The sequence below is a fragment of the Coenobita brevimanus genome, chromosome 110 (assembly GCF_032717465.1).
Source record: "Coenobita brevimanus isolate Jiangsu-jjx chromosome 110, ASM3271746v2, whole genome shotgun sequence".
Lineage (NCBI taxonomy): Eukaryota > Metazoa > Arthropoda > Malacostraca > Decapoda > Coenobitidae > Coenobita > Coenobita brevimanus.
The window spans coordinates 849,304-866,399 of record NC_137063.1 but is presented as its reverse complement, the minus strand read 5'-3'; the positions used below and the strand labels follow the sequence as shown (position 1 = coordinate 866,399).

General features: G+C 42.5%; 1 protein-coding gene across 1 annotated transcript; it reads left to right on the top strand.

Moving 5' to 3' along the window:
• Window positions 1-2,004: 2,004 nt before the first annotated feature.
• Window positions 2,005-8,978, top strand: LOC145417394 (galactose-3-O-sulfotransferase 2-like). The gene is made up of 6 exons (XM_080286071.1): window positions 2,005-2,333; window positions 5,917-6,016; window positions 6,397-6,486; window positions 7,190-7,417; window positions 8,046-8,269; window positions 8,594-8,978. The coding sequence occupies exons 1-6, from the start codon at window positions 2,005-2,007 to the stop codon at window positions 8,976-8,978; spliced, it is 1,356 nt and encodes a 451-aa protein (XP_080142197.1).
• Window positions 8,979-17,096: the final 8,118 nt, after the last annotated feature.

The following is a 17,096-nucleotide window of genomic DNA, read 5'->3' as shown; positions in this document are numbered from 1 at the left end:
GGGATTGCAGATGAGTTAAAGGAAGGTAGAGAACAACAGGTCTCGTGGGCTTTTTAATGGCTATGTTTGTGAGCGTGGAGAAGTGAGTTATACGAAATAGAGAGTGGCACTTAGAAGTACTTATGCTTTCGTCTACATCGGCAACCAGACGTAATTTTCTGTGAGGGATAGTGCGCCCAAAGTTTTCAGTCGATCTTCATAGGGTAACACAAGTACATCAACTGTGACGTTAAAAAGAAAGAACTACTCCTGATCCATATATAAATCCACGCCTCAACGCACTGGGGAGGGGGGCCTAAGCAATAATAATAATAATAATAATAATAATAGTAAAACAATTATAATAATAATAATAATAATAATAATAATGACGACAACAAGAAGAACAACAACAACAACAACAACAAGTTACACTCAGAGAGTGTAACGCCCACGTTCACCAGCTGGTATAAGGAGCGAACATTTAACTTCGCCCTGTGTCCATGACCTTTGACAGATTACTCTTAAAAATAATTCATTCATACCGCAACCTTTCCACAAAGTCGTTTTCATTAACTTTACCCCAAAACCTTGATAACTGAAACTTCCCTGAGATCTTTGTGGTAGTGTGGTGGGGGAGGTGGTGATGGTGTGGTGAGGGGGTGATGGGAGTGTGGTGAGAGGGTGATGGTAGGTGCTGAGGGGGAAGGTAACAGTGTGTTGAGGGAGCGGTAATGAATGTGTGGTGATAGAGAAGGCATTGAGGAGGCAGGAGAGTGTGGCGAGGGTAGGTAAATGTGTGGGGTGGGGGGAGGAAGTGAACTGTGCTGCATAAGAGTCAGTGCAGGTGTTGTGAGAGGTAAGGCAGGTCGAATCTTCTTCCTATTAATCCACCGCCTCTCTTAACTCACCTCCACTTCATCCTAAAATCCCTCTACTGACTTTACTATTAAATGACAAAGATTCCTAACCCCTTTTAGCTCAGTTGATGGCCAGGTGTTGTCAGACCAGAGGGATGACGACTATTAACCAAGGAAGCTCACGCACATCTCATAACGAAGGGATATCAAATTTTACGCATCCACGATTTAGTATTCATGTTGTCGGAGTTGCTCAGATGAATACAAACTCTCTATAGTGCTGACTTCCAGGTAAGCAAATTAAATAACTCTGAAATTAGTGATGTACCTTAATGAGTGTCTTGCTCGTACCAAACTTTTTTTTTTATTTTTTTTTTTCAGTATAACCTCTTGCACCGAAGACGTTTATTGAGGGTGGGATCAGCGGAGTCCAATACGCTGTTTAGAATAGTATAAAAGATCTTCATAGCTGCTCTGTCAAAAAGTGGGTGGATAGTACTGACCACTTGTGTACAGGGTGGTCCATATATTGCACGTCCCTTGACCCTGGCTGAAGAATTCTCGCGTATTGAGGGAGCGGCTCAGTTAGCATTATTCATACTGATTTTAGTGGCTAGAACGAATATATTGAACATGGACGTCTTGCAGTGAACCGGTTAGGGAGCCTCCTTACCCACGAGAAATGAGTTACAGAGCCTGAGAGTGTTAATACTGCCGCTGTTTTATTACGCTAGGATGGAGTCATAGCCCCGTATTTCCGTTCCTTCAGAAGCCTCCCTAGCACCTCCTCCTTAGCGATTTATTTTTGGAAACGGCCTGATATTAAAATTTTGTACGTTATTTATGAAGATTATGGTGATGTTAGAATTACTTAAATCACACAAAAAGGAGAGTAGTGTGTAATAAGTAAAATATATAAATCACTTAGGGAGAGGTGTTAGGGGGATTCGTTAACCGACGAGCTTAGGGGCCATAGAGCATAAGGGCTGTCACTGATACCATATACCCTCTCATGGTCGGGACAAATCTACCAACCTACCTTATTTACCTGAGAGTTGTTGTTGTTGTTGTTGTTGTTGTTGTTGTTGCCTAATCTCTGTCTGTCTGGCCAAGTAGACCCATCGATCGCAGGCAAGCAATTGCGTCTGTGGGACCGTCTTCAGGTATGGTACAGTGCAGTAGGGTGGCAGACAACGCCTCACCAGGGTTGGATCAGGTTCCTTCCCACGGCGAGGTGCAGGGGAAAATGAAGAGGTTTGGCCCCCAGGTGGACGCCGCAGCTGCTCCACCCAGGGTACACAGCGTCACCAAGCGCAGGCTCCTCGTCAGTGCTCAAAACGAAAACGTGAGCTGGATTGTGATCGTCGTCCCCTACGATCACGAGAGAATAAACAGAAATCTTGCCTTGGTGTCTGTGGCTGAGAGTGAAACATGGAAGCTAGAGATTGTTAATACTGTCACCGATAACCCCCTCACTGTTGGAACAAGTCTAGTGTATTTTTCCATGTATTTTAAGGTGTTTTTATTAACTGAGAGTGTGCCACAGGAGCCTGAGAGGGCAAATAAATTGAACCCCTGACACTCTCTTGGTCTGTCGACAAGTGGACTGCTCTGACACCTTCTTAATCACACCCCACACCTGCTATACGCCTGCTATACACCTGAAATACACCTGCTTCACCCCAGCTCCCTCAGTCAAGGGTGAATGCTTAAAGAAAAATTGTGGCATTCCACATTTGTGCCATTGATGTGCTTCACAGGTGGCTTCTGCAATTTGTCACTGTGCCTAGTGACAACTGTGGCTACGAGGGGAGGCTGGCAAGCAGGATGGAACAAGAAGTGTGGTTTTGTCTGTCTTTATATCATTTATATCTGAGAATGACTGTGATGAACCTTCTTACGCCTCGACTTTTTCGTAGTAATTTTGATATTGAAATCATCGCACATATGCAACATCCCACAAATGTAGATTCCACAGTTTACCTAAACATATAAATTAGTGTTGAGTGGGCTTCGTTTTCTCAGCAAATTACCTTAAGCATACAACCATTATCGAATGCGACTCACGGTCTCTACTTTTTTTTACTTAAACAGTCCCACTTTCTTTCGACAGGTATTTTCCTCACAGCCAACAGGGAGTCTGCCCAGTATCCTTCCTCTTCTCTTTATCGCCCATCTCACATTTAGACACTGATATTATTCTGTCAGCCTACTCTTCTTTCCACTGCCTTCGTCATTCTCACCTATTTCTTATCACTTCCTTAACTACAATCCCTCTTTCGTACCTTTACCTGGTAGAGATATTCGTCCCTTTTACACCTTGTTTTCCGTAACTCAGTAGCAAAAGAAGTCGTTACTGTGTCTCAACATTTTTCCATAGCTCTTCTTCGTGACTAGCACCACATTCCAGTATTAATCTCTTGCTACACCTCAGCATTCAAGATGAAGAGATGGCAATTTTAGACCAAGTTAAAGTAAATAGGGTATAGAAGGGAACAAGTTAATGAAGACGATATTTAGCCCTTGGTGTTCATTATGTGTATCTCAATGAATAAAATTTTCTGGGTAGTGAACCAAATGAATAAAAAAAAATTAAAAAAAAGCATCGCGGGACACAAAGGGCTCATTTATCTTATTTTAAAGGAGAAACAAATTAAATATATAAAACTAATTCATACACCCGACTACAGACATCCTCCAGTCATAAAAAATCTGTAACAGCTGGACTTGAACTGCTGTAGGTTGAAGTTTGGCGGGAAACTAATCTGGAGCGAGTTCCAAAGAGAAGCATAGACGATCAGGGCACTTTCGAATTTCCATTTACTTAAAGGTACGGTTGACTAATACCCCAAACTTTATTTATTTATTTATTTATTTATTTTTACCTACACAACATTACGGGTGTTTAATACAACTCTCTTATTATGTTTTCATTTTCTTCCCGAGCAGATTACAAAGGAGAGAAGTACAGAGATGAACTTACTGGTGAAGCTGCAGAGAAGTGTCACGGTGGGTATACTAATATTAACGTTCTGTCTGTGCATTTGTTTATCATTTTGACCTTTATTGCCCCAAGAGGAGAGTAGGGGCCTGGGGCTAGGTGCCTTACTCCAGATATTTAAGGCAGTGACCAGTCTTCTATCCCTGAGTGGTATTATGTGAACACCAAACTCAAACCATAGCTCAGATGTAACTTATTATGGGCCACATCCAGCTAGGGCGCCGTAACCCACTTCACCACCAAAAATTCAATTAATTTTACTTCATTCAGACGATGATATTCAGGTGTCCCTTGTCCCGAATTTTCACCATCATCCCTTCAATCTGATGACGCGTTTTGTGGTTTATACTTCCAATGCCAACGATTTTATTTAGGTAAGGAGAGGTAGATGAGAGACGGGGGTGTGAGTTGGGGTGACGTAATGGCAGGGGACAGGGCTGCATGAAGGCGATTTGTTTGTGGCCACCCCTGACGGGATTAAAGCGTCTGGCTGTAGATAGACAGATAGAGAGCTCACTGGTAACGACAGGGTTAATGGAGGCTGTATCTAACCCCTTTAGTACGAAAAGTCTATCCCAAGCTAAGTTAGATCGACTAAAGATAATATGAAAAAAATACGTAAAAGTTCTTAGGCTGAAAGATATTAACATTAGCATAACTGTCCACAACAAAGTATCAATTTGGTGCACAGTATTAATTAGGTACGATGAATTAGGTGCACAATAATATTAAGTTTATGATAAGTACCCTGCATTATTACGCTCCTTAGACAATATAAGTGCACATGATAATATCGACACCCAGAAGGTTAAGGAAAGAAAAACAATGAAACTAGTAGAAGAAAAGTTTGTAATCTAAAATGATCGCTGACGTGAATTTTAAAGACTTATTCTTTCTTCCAAGAGATGATAAGTGGCATGTTCAAACGTTACTTGCAGTTCAGATGTGTGTGTGTGTGTGTGTGTGTGTGTGTGTGTGTGTGTGTGTGTGTGTGTGTGTGTGTGTGTGTGTGTGTGTGTGTGTGTGTGTGTGTGTGTGTACTAATACGTGTATGTTGCAGGGGTGGCTGTTGAGGGGTGTTTTGACGTGTGCAACTCTGTTGATGATTGGGTGCCTCATCAGCCTCTCACTGCTCAAATCCTTCCCCCCCACCCCCTTCTTCTCACTCCGAGTCCAACCCAGGTACCGTGTTGCAGTATAGTTCATGTACACAGCTGAACAAAACCTATAATTCTCTCCATGAGCCGTACCCAGCCATCTCCCTTTTCCACTCACTAATTAATATACTGTCTGTACTGTAAATTACTAGTATGCAAGTGTGAGCTTAGAGTTCTTTTGTTGATTATACTGTTGATCTAAGAATTCTTTTGTAAATTATAAACGATTGAGCTTAGAAATCCTTGAGCTTAGAAATCCTTGTACATTGGCTTTATTTACGAGTCTCTTTAGTGACAGGGAATACTTAAACAGCTCTTAAGTCCGATCGATATTAAGAGATTTGCAAATCGTTTAGCCAGACCCACTACAACTTACAGAAACTCAAAATTTGGCATATGTTTCTCAGTGGGTCCCTTTTCCTACTTCAGTTTTGGATCGAACACGCGTCCTTCCATGCCGGGAATCACATCAGTAACCACCTGATTACCACCTGGAAGAATTGTAGTTCGATTCCTGCACTGACCAGACTGTTGGGCGCAGTTTGTTCTTCCTCGTCCCAGTTTACCCTCTGAGGACGATTGGGGGTCGTGTTATGTGGGATTTGTGGGAAGACAAAAAGAAAAATGTGTGTCTGATTTGAAGATCTGACGACCGTTTTTTTTTATGCGAAGAAGAAGGAACCAAAGGCTGAGCCCGCAAAACAGTTCCTTCCAAGAAAAAACAAAAACAATACAAAAGAGAGCCAAATTCAAGATCCGTTCATTTCGTGATGCCTGGATACACTGCGTTTGAAAGACTGGAGATCATAGGAAGTAGGAAATACAGTCAGAGGGAGACAGTTCCAGAGCTGACCTGTGGCTGTCGGCAGGAATAAATAAAAGCCTTCCTCTTCCTCTTCCTCTTCCTTTCTCCCGACAGCAGTGAGACGGTGAGAGGCAGAGAAGATGTGAGCCAGTGTTCCCCCGCCAAACACGTCATGTTCCTGAAGACTCACAAATGTGCCTCGAGTACTGTCCAGGTGAGTCAGTAAGGAATTTTGTGTGTAGGGACGGTTGTCGGCTAGTGTGGACGTGATTGAGGCAGTGGGAGTAAGGAATGAGTGAATGATGTGGCTAGTATGGGCGTGAGTGAGGCAGTGGGAGTGGGGAATGAGTGAATGATGTGGCTAGTATAGGCGTGAGTGAGGCAGTGGGAGTAGGGAATGAGTGAATGATGTGGGATAGATACTGCTAATACTACGCAGTCCTCACAACACACGAGTTATATGCTGTATATATTAACACCATACAGAAGGGTGACTAAGGGGTAATATGAGGAATAAATCGCTTAGGGAGGGGTGTTACGAAGCCTCCCATGCCACTTACAATATGGTCCTTAATATCTGGCTTCCTCCCTCAGAACATCATCCTCCGCTACGGGTACAACAACAACCTGACCTTCGCCCTGCCCCCTCGTGGTCATTACCTCGGTCACCCACAGCTCTTCAGGGTGAGAGAGAGAGAGAGAGAGAGAGAGAGAGAGAGAGAGTTTTATTGCTTTGACATCTTTTAAGGTATAGTACGTTTGACAGGAACGTTTTGCACGCTGATGACATTGGTTCCTTTTTTCATTATTTTTTCTTTTTGCTTTCCTTTTCTTTTCTCACAGAATGTTATCATTTGTTGTTGGTTAGCATGTTCTGATTATGAAGTTCCATTTAATAGTTGTGTAATAAGAATAGTGCAAACAATTTATTATTTTACAAGTGGACATAATTTTTTTTAATGAGGTGGATATTGAAAATCAGTGAAGCCTTGACAGAATGATTAACAGTGAGGACATTCACCTGTAGAAATTCCTTCCCATTTCCCGGTGTCCTGTACTTTAGTCAGTTTGTGGCATCATCAACATTGTGTTGAAAATTAATTTTTTGAACAACGTATGGTTAGTTTCAATAAATCTTGTAATAAACATATTTATTAATTCTTTACACACAGAGAGTGAATGATTCTATTGGATAAGGAAAAGAATTTTAACTTCTCACTTTCTACTGCTGGTTGATAATCACAAGCTAGCCTGGTATGCATAGGCTTGGTAGGTGTAGGCTTGGTATGAATTGGTTTGGTATGTTTCTCCTGCCGTAGATGATTCTCTTGTCCCTGAGTGCACGCTTCGGTGATTCTAACATGAGAGTCCTGTTTCCTTTGCCCAGGCCAGGATGCTGGCGGGGTCCCTGATGCCCAAAAGTAGGAAGGTGGACCTGTTTGTGCTGCACTCGCGCCTTAACCCCTCACAGAACAGCGCCATCCTGCACAACGACACTCTCTGGGTGACCATTGTGAGGGAGCCTGCCTCGCTCTACGAAAGTCTCTTCAGTTACTACGGTCTCGACAAAACCTATGGCTTCAACCTCTCTGAATTCAGCCACAAGCCTCTAAAGGTAGGATGCTGTTTTTACAAGAATAAAATTTTTACATAAATCTCATTACTTTCCTTCCCCGATGTTCCTCATTACAGTATATTATCTTTACCACTACCACACGTTGAAGTTTTTTATATATTTATTTTTGTCGCCGCCAGATGATGACATTGGGCTTAGGTGGCAGGGTTAATAATGTCACTCCTCGAACATCATGATAAAATTAGAGGCTGGAAGAATCTCAGAGACGAAAAATGAAGCACAATACACGATGCTTGTTCAGTAAGTGATATAACGAGGGCATGTGAACATCAGAAGGTTTTAAGTTTCATGTTATGCACATTTACCTCTCATTGCCAAGTTAGTTTGCTTTGTAACGTACGGCACTTTACAGAGGCACGAATTATGGACTGGAGTACACTAATCATTGCCGTCAGAGGTAATTATCGCAAAAAGATCTACAGTGTATAACAAAGAGCTGATAATATATTACCATTTGCACTGAGGAGAGAGAAATGTTCGTATTTCTTCTTGACTCGATTTTGGATCCTACGCCACCCCATCTTTAGGTGGGAAAAAAAATGGGTCAGAATGATGATGATGATGATTTTCCGCCAGCTCTGTAACTCTCCTCCCTCTCTTGCCTCAGGAGTTGCTGGCACTGGGTAGACACAAAAAGAGACACGGCAGGAATCAGATGCTCTTCGACCTGGGTTACCCGTCTTCTCTCTCCGACGAGGAACTGAGACGAGCCATCGAGGACCTGGACCGACGCTTCCACCTGGTCATGATCTCGGAGCGGATGGACGAGTCGCTGGTCCTGCTGTGCCATCTGCTGTGCTGGACGCCGCGGGATGTCGTCGGGTTCACCAGGTATGGTCACTCGTAATCGTTCGTCGGTACCTGTCTGACTCAAGGTGGGGTGATCGAGTCCTTATCCTTCACGTGGTGGCATCGATGTGACCAGGCGACGGAATTACCTGGCTGTGCAAACGTCCCTCAGTTTCTCCTTCCCCCCATCCCCCGAAAGGTCGATGGTGAACTGCAGGAGATGGACAGCTTCAGCCGGCAGTCCACTGGGTTTATGTTCAGATGAGTCTGGGGTTACAGCTACAATTAAATTATCATCAGATATGGAGGGCTTGTCCTTACCTTGGCATGCTCAGTAATAACATATCCTTTATTGCACGGTTCCAGGAATGCTCGGCGTCAGGATGTTAAAACAGAACAAGACCCCCAGACACTGAAGACCTTGCGGGAGCTCAACAGCGCTGACGTCGCTCTCTATAACCACTTCTTGAGGCGCCACCAAGGTGCCGTGAAGAAGTTCGGGAAGCAGAAGATGGCAGATGAGGTGACGGAACTGCAGAGGCTTAGAGGCGAGTACTTCAAGAACTGTGGCATCAAGGAAGTTAGTGGGAAGGACGAATCACTCAAGGACAAGGAATTCTCTGACCTCGTGGGCACTTACCTCGCTGACAAAAACAGTGGGATTGACTGTCAGATGATGTCCATGCCGGAACCGTCTTTGGTAAAAATGGTGAGACGTCATCAAAAAGTGTTGCTTAGAGTGCTGGAATAGTGAAGGATCCCCTCCATGTGGGCAACATATACGACACTCAAGAAATGATGTTAGTTTCTAGTGCTAGTGACGAAGAAGTGTGACGGAAGGAATGTAAAGCCGTAACATTGTCCTATTTTTTTACGAAACAACGAGAGAGAGAGAGAGAGGAAAAAAAAGGACGATGAGCTAACGTGGATGAACTGTACTAACTTTATGTAAGACCCCTTTGAGGAGCAGCGACCTATCAACCACTCCCTTGTTATTTTTCACGTAAAACAATTGTATTATACACTTCACTGATTATACCATGTTTTGAAACTTACATCAGAATCGAATGAATCCTTCTTACTAAATTTATCACATATGCGTGTATACTACTGGGTCCGTCTTTTGGAATGATAAACTTCTCCAGCTCGACATGTTCCTTTTCTTTCCTGGTTTTCTGGTTTCCCATACACACTTGCGGACATTAATAACTCTCAGTTTCTAGTGCCTGTTTTCACTTGGCGGAACTGGACCACTCCCACAAACTGAATTCTAAGTGGTTGCATGAAATTCAGCGAACCTCCTTTTACGATGTAGAAGTGGAATTCCTCGGGTACTGTTCAGGACAGTCCTCCAGTCTGACTACCCATGGCTATCAACTGATCTGAAAGTGGTTAGGGATGTTCATCAAATTAAAAATAAATCTGCCACAGAAACTATGAAGAACGTAAACTTAGCTAACAAACTATTCCTCTCCTGAAACCTACTTCAGTATGACTCAAACGTTCATATTTTCTGGCATCAAAGTCATGATACTATTAAAAAAAAAAAAAAAAAAAAAAAAAAAGTATTTGCCACCATAGAGATTTGTTGTTGTTTAAACCTGGTCTGTCTGGGCAAGCGGACCCGTCGATCACAAGTAAGCAGTTTCTAGGGGGTCGTCCTACAGGTACAGTACCGTATATTATGTACAGTACACCGTGCGGAGAAACACCAACTCTTTGTGGCAGACAGCACCTCGCAAAGGTTGGATCAAGGTTTGCCCCACACCAAGGTGTTGGGAAATATGAGGAAGTTTCGCTCCCGGGTGGACGTCGCAGCTGCTTCACCCTGGGTCATAGTACCACTTCGTGTAGGCTCCTTTTCAGCGCCACTACCTTAGAGGGATTATATGTAGCGTATCTAATGATCATGATAGGAAATTATAGGAAAATGTTAATAAATTTCACTCCATAGCTCGCTGACCTGAGAAAATGGAAATAAAATCGTTTGAGTGTGTGTGTGTGTGTGTGTATGTGTGTGTGTGTGTGTGTGTGTGTGTGTGTGTGTGTGTGAAAAACAAGGCTCTCATTAACTCCTGTGTAAAATTACTTTAGGTCACGGTCGAACTTACGTTTTTTTTTTTCTTATGCTTACGTTCTCTCGTAATCTCTTCACTCTGATTACTTTTTTTTTTTTTTGCTTCCTTCTGGGTTTAAGATCTAGAGAATCTTTTTGAATTAGGGAACTTAGATATAGCCTTAATTAACTCCATCACGACATGAGATTAATCCAAAACAGAAAAAAAATGGTCTGGTAGCATCAAAAGTAACCAGGAGTCAAGGGTTCACCTCTCGTTTTCTTTTATAACATCTGGTGAAGTTGCCAGTTTTGTATTAGGCGTGAAATTATGAGTCGGGCGTCCAAGAAAACCAATGGATTTTTTATGACGTAGTTAGTGTTAGCAGGGCTCTGGTGCGGGGAGGGTGGTGAAGATTTCTCCGCGGGTTTCTTGTTCATTACGGTAAATATGTAAACAAGAAAAGTCATGGCATAATTAGACAAGGCTGAAATGGATTAACATCAGCCTAGAGGTGTGAAGTGAGTTAGTTTGCACAGGAACCGTGTTGTGAAGGAAGAAGGGTGCTGAAAAAGTGTCTCCGCGGGTATGTTCTGCTTAAAAGGTATGTGTATGAAGCATTTTAGTATAAGAAGATAGTGGCATCCAAATGAGTAAATATACAGTAGTGAAGGTGGTGAGGTGTGTAAAGGTGGGTTAGTTAGTTATAATAGGACGAATGAACTGCCAACGGGGTCTTGTAGCCTGGTATGATCGTTTGGCAGAAGCCTGGGCCCGTTGCATAGTCGACTTGGTACTTTAATAACGTCTCTTCCTTGGCGATTTATTCAACAGATTACACGTCACTATCGTCTTGTATGTAACTGATGCAAATTGTGCCGATATTTAAAGGACCTACCGGTATATAACTACAAGTGTTAGTGTATTAAGTCGCTTTAGAAGAGGTGAAAAGAAGCCTCCTGTGCTAAAACCGCATGTATCTTTGGCAGTGGTATTTTTTCTTCGACCATGTAAGAAGATTTTAGAAGTAAACTATCCCCCCCATCCCCCAGTGGTAGTGGTGTTGACCATCATCCGTTGATGTAGTGCTGCCTTGTTCATTCACCTTTATTACTGTGTCAGCCTTTCTTTCATCCTACTTTTCCCTCTCCTTCATGTTACTTTTTATTACTCTTATTGACGCTTCAGGTGTCTCTACAGTGTGTGTTAAGTCTAATGGTTTCCTGCAACCCAGGAAACAATCCGTAACGCTGGGGGGTAACCACATGTAACCAGATCACGGGGTGAAGGGAAGTCAGTCATGGTGTCCCTGTTAACTGGATGGAGAGACGCTAATGCGGTATTCACCCAGAAACGAAACTTCCACGCTTTTCCCAAGTCAGGCGCAAGGACTGCCCTGTAGGAGCGGTTGCTTGCCTGTGGTTGATGGGTCTGCTTCGATAGACTGAGTGGGGTTATTCAGCCTCCTCCTCCTTCAGATATCGTCCATTCCATGTTATAATTACGACTCTCTTTTCTATACCACTTCATACCCCATTGCTCTATACTCCCTCACTTGCAGTAATACAGATTTGACTAGGCCATAGTTACAAGTAATGGGTGTTACAGTGTGGTAGTATGGACAAGTGTGGAAAGGTGAGAGTCGTGGTAGGGTGTAATTCTGTTTTAGAATGAACGATGTCAGATGCCACTTTCTTCATTTAAAAAAAAAAAAAAAAAAAAAGTTTAGCGGTCTTCCAACTTTGTTTCGTTTCATCAGTTTTATCCAAGGTGGTCCATGTATAACACTCCTCATACACTGCTGGGCGATTTCTAGTATGCTGTGGGAACATCCCGATGAGTATTATCAGTGTCTTGCATGATTTATACATTTCCTATTCCCACTGTGGCATCCACGCCCACACCAGCAAACTGAACTGTTCTCGTAACACAACACACAGCCGGGTGAGCTTCTAGTGACGTGTTATTTACAGACCACCCTATTTACTGCATACCAGTAACTTTTTTTTTTTTTTTCAGGATAGACAAGTTAGGTTAGGTAGGATTTTAATTAGTACACAATCGTCGTTATAGTTTTCGGTTATTAGGCAAAAAAGTAAAAGGGAAACGTAGTTTTTGCGATATGAAAGTCAGCACAAAACTCGTCACATTACTTGAAAGAACATAAACGTAAGGTAGAGGTTATGGCAGACACAATGAGGCACTTGGTCGCAGTGCTCATCTCTGTAACTTAGGCTTTGAGCCTGTTGCGTTTTTTTTTTTTCTTTCACCCAGTATACTGGGATAGAAGGCCACTGCATCATCCAGGTTACCACAGTAATACTTCCTAGGTATTACCCAAGGTATTCATATAATTACCAACCCATGAATGGGGGATGGGCACCTGGGTCGGATGACGCCAACTGCCACACCAGGCTCCAATCCCTGGCAGTAATGGACCAGTAGCTTCGCAGTCAGCGGTGCTGACTTATCAGCCACATCGGCAATGAGCACAAGGTCATGTAGCCTAATGTACTTTAATTGAGACGGATAAGGCTTACAAATACGAAGAAAAAATGTATTGCTGGTACCAGAGTGTCCAATGAAATGAGACAGTTTTGTTTAATTACTGGTTAGTTAGAGTATGGTGTTATGTGCCCCAATGTAAAAAAAAAAAAAAGCTAGGATGAGGGTGATACAGTACGGTACTAACATTGTATCCAAATACCAAAATAATATGCTATTACTATCAACTGACCACCAGTACCAAACTGAACTTATTTATTTCAGAGCTGGACCTGGAAGGGTAAAACGATATGGAGACGAGAAAAAGACGAAGAAAAGCTGCCGCCGCCACCACCGTCGCAACACCCACCACATCTACTGCAACCACCACAACCAATTTGGTTCAGTAATTTTTATATGATTTACCTGGTCTATCTATCTATAGCCCGACGCCCTAATCCCGCAAAGGGTGGCCGCAGACAAAACGCCTCCAAGTCGCTCTGTCACCCATCATTTGACTACCCTCCCTCCAACTCACTCCCCCCTCCCTCATATACTGTACCTCTCAACTCCATCCCTCCACCTCATCCTCGGTCTACCCCTCCCTCTCCCTCCCTCCACCTCACCTACATACACCCTCTTAGTCAGTCGAGGGTGTATTTACCTGGTGCTCATTAAAAAAAGTGCATAGGTATCACATTTTCTCTTATGTGTACATAAATGTACTCGGTGTGCAATTTCGTGTATTGTCTTTACTTTGCGGCCCTACTGGGTCTCAGCACTTGCCCAAATGAGAGCCATTCCAAGATCGCCAATCATTTTGCGTGAAACCAACCACATAATATATACGTCAACGTAGGAAATCATTTGGCTTGTCACTCAATGTAGAGTCCCCTGGAGTAGAGTATCACATCAGTGAGTGAGTGAGTGGATGATGGGTGCCCACCACTAGTGGAGTGGAGAGATGTATGAGGGAGTGGTGTGTGAGCTGGGGAGAGGGCAGTGGAGTGGTGGGGGACAGGGCAACGTGGAGGCGATTTGTTTGTGGCCACCCCTTAGGGGTTTGGGGTGTCCTGTGATAGATTATTATTATTATTATTATTAATATTATTATAGACAGAGAGAGGGATGGATATATAGATGGAAGCCCATTAAAGCTCCTCTTCCCTATGAAGTAGACAGCATTTTCTCCCAAGCTATAGCAGTTGTTGTGGCCCCAGGCTTATCTCAAATGGGAACTCATTGGACTGCAGGCATGAAAATGCCCTTCTGCTGCAGTCTAGTCTTTCTTTTGGGGAGTAAGGAAGTATTTGAGGGACTATGACCAGGTAATTGAGCCAGATAGATGATGTAAAATGGATCAGTTCATCTTAGGTCTTGTTTACGTATCGTAGTTATCCTGTAGAAGTTGCATTCCCAGGCAGGCTCATCAAAACATGAACCCAGTGGACTGCAGGCAGAACTACCCTTCTGTAGTCTACCATTCTTCTGTTTTGGGATAGGGATGGGATTGGTAAATGTTAATATAATCAGGCAGTCACCCCCCCCCCATCCTATTAGTGCCACTCCAGCACCAATACTATAGGGGCTAATTAAAGAAATACTGTAGAGGTTAATTAAGTTCTGTATTGAACTCCTACACAGACAAGGGATTATACTGTATTATCAGCTGATCTGAGACTATCTCCTAAAAGCTTGCCATATTTTCAGGGTCCATCTGTGTTACTTGTGCTGCTGTTCAGCTGTTCCTGCTGCTGCTGGCATTGTGGTTGATAATGCTGCTGGCAGTGGGGGTGCCGCTGCTGCTGCCATGCTGGGGGTGCCATTGCTGCTGCCGTGCTGAGGGTGCTGCTGCTGCTGCCATGCTGGGGGTGCTGCAGCTGGCTCAGTTTTTTCCCTCATTACACAGTGGCCTTTAACCTCTGGGGAAATACCTCTGACAGCCCTGAAGAGGTCCCCTAGGCAACCGATTTTCTAATCTTATCTACAGTACACCTCACCTTCTACTACTACTACTTAAGCCACAGCTGCAGCTACTACCACCCTTCTGAAATGTGAGTTAGAAATTTTTTGGTTCATCCACCTTGACTTGGTGGAGAGTTTTGTCCTTTGGCAGCCTAATCCTCAAAGCGAAGAATCAGAGTAAGACAAGGATAGCAATACTGTGGCTCTGCATCCTTAACAAAATACTTTTAAACCAAGTTGGGGTGCATAGAGTATGTTAACAGTTGCATCCCTACTTACAAAATTTTAATTTAGAATTCCTTACCCCATCCTTGGGTGGGAATGGGAGTCAGGGTTGATGATAATGATAATGCCTAGTGATGATAATAATTATGATCAGTGACAGTGCCAGGCTCCATTACTTGATCATTCCACTACCAGGTTATAAAAGGCCAGTTAACTTAATCTAGGTACTCATTTTACTTGCTAATTGATGACAATGATGACGACGATGATGATAGGATGATGCAGTGCCAGGAATCAACACTGTCAGTCTGGCAGCTTCATAGGAACATTACTAATCATAAAGCCTAATAAAATCTCTGGCTGATAAATCTTTAATCTCATCAACAACAAAAGTTCATAGTTCAAGTATTTGTAAGTGGGAGAGCAACTGTCTTTATTCCATGTAACAGCAAATCATTTACTTAGAAATAAATTACTGCCCTGAATAGCATGAGCATCCTCAGTTAATGTCCATTTATGTCAAAGATTAATGAGCATCTTGAGTTGTGTCCCTTGGCTAAAACCAGGGATAACAGTCATTCTGTTAAACATCTCCAGTTGATTCCCTCAATTTTTGTGAGAGATTAATGAGTTTCTTTTTTCAATTCATGTATACCTTAATTTGTCATTGTTATGGTTTACGTTTTTTGTTAATTTTTTTTTTTTCCTGTGGCCGACTGTACATTAATTTATATACAGTAGTAATGTGGGTATGATTTTTGGTTCCTTTTATTTTTGTTGACTTATTCTCTACTTAGTTGGCTATCACCTGACAGAGATTCACAACCTCTGGCTTGAATTATGGCCAAGTGCAGTCAGACAGGAGGGTTAATTTGACTAGTAACCAAGGAGGCTCATCCCAACCTCAGCACTAAGGCTTATTGAGTTTTATACACCCACAGCTTAGTATTGAAGTTATAAAAGTTGCCTGGTTCTGTCAGATGAAGACAAACTGACTGTACTTGTGTTTTTACATGTTTTAGTTCTTGTGATGTGTAATTGTATGTCCATTGTTTGTATATGTCTATTCTTATTTGTAATTACTGATGTTGGAAAATGTGCCTTTGTCTTCCCATCTTTAGCTTTGTTAAATTGTGAATTGATCATGTGCTGCCCCAGTGGCCTGACATATTCTAACACTGTAATTCTCAAATCACATGTGAAGTAGAAATTCCATTTTTGAGTTTAATATTTACCATATCATATACATTACTGCATATATTTTTAAGCTCGTGACAGAACTAATTTGCCTGTTATATCCCTTTCTAATGTCTGTTGATTCAAGATAGCTCAGAGATTTGTATTAATATGTTAAGCAAAGTATTTTATGTAGTAAGCAATAATAGGCAGAACATACAGCTCAGAGATCTGCATTAATATGTTCTATCTATCTATTGCCAGACACCAAAATCCCATAAGGGGTGTCCATTTGACTTTGAGTTTTGTTTTACAGGAAGGGGCACTAACCCTCCACCAACCCATTTGCTGACACGTAGGGAGCACGTATGGTTTGGTTATATGATTACCACCCTGCATTGTAAATGGTTTCTTGGCTTACAGGAAACCATTTGGCTTGTCATTCAATGTAAAGCCACCTGTAAAGGAAAGAAAAGCAAGAAGAAGTGACAGGAAAGATGGGAAAAATGTTAAGCAAAGTATTTTACAGTATTTAGTAAGCAATATTAGGCAGAACATACACCTCAGAGATCTGCATTAATATGTTAAGCAAAGTATTTTATGTAGTAAGCAGTATTTGGCAGAACATACTTTATAAAGCAAAGGTTTGTAATAGCACAGGCAATTGTTTATATATTTTAAAAGTTAAAATCATTATGAGGAAGAGTAGGATTCCCATGGCAGTTCACTGCTTATGCTGTTGATATTTCTCCTAGTTTGTTGCTTTTTCTTTGTCTGTGGAGCTTTTTAGGTGTTTGTGATGGTGTGGATGTCTGTCAGGGCAGGTTGTGGTGTTTGTGATTGTGGGGAGAGAGAGAGAGAGAGAGAAATTGGGGGAGAGACCCTGGTGCCCTAGTGCTAAAAATCATTACAGGCCTCTGACCCTCCCATCACCTGTACTGACAGCCCTTCACCCCACCTTC

Bases quoted from the DNA above. Each gene is read 5' to 3' on its own strand.
- LOC145417394 (XM_080286071.1), top strand. From the start codon at position 2,005: ATGGTACAGTGCAGTAGGGTGGCAGACAACGCCTCACCAGGGTTGGAT. The intron at 2,334-5,916 runs GTATTTTTCCAT...TTCTCCCGACAG, and splicing joins ACTGTTGGAACAAGTCTAGT to CAGTGAGACGGTGAGAGGCA. The intron at 6,487-7,189 runs GTGAGAGAGAGA...TCCTTTGCCCAG, and splicing joins GTCACCCACAGCTCTTCAGG to GCCAGGATGCTGGCGGGGTC.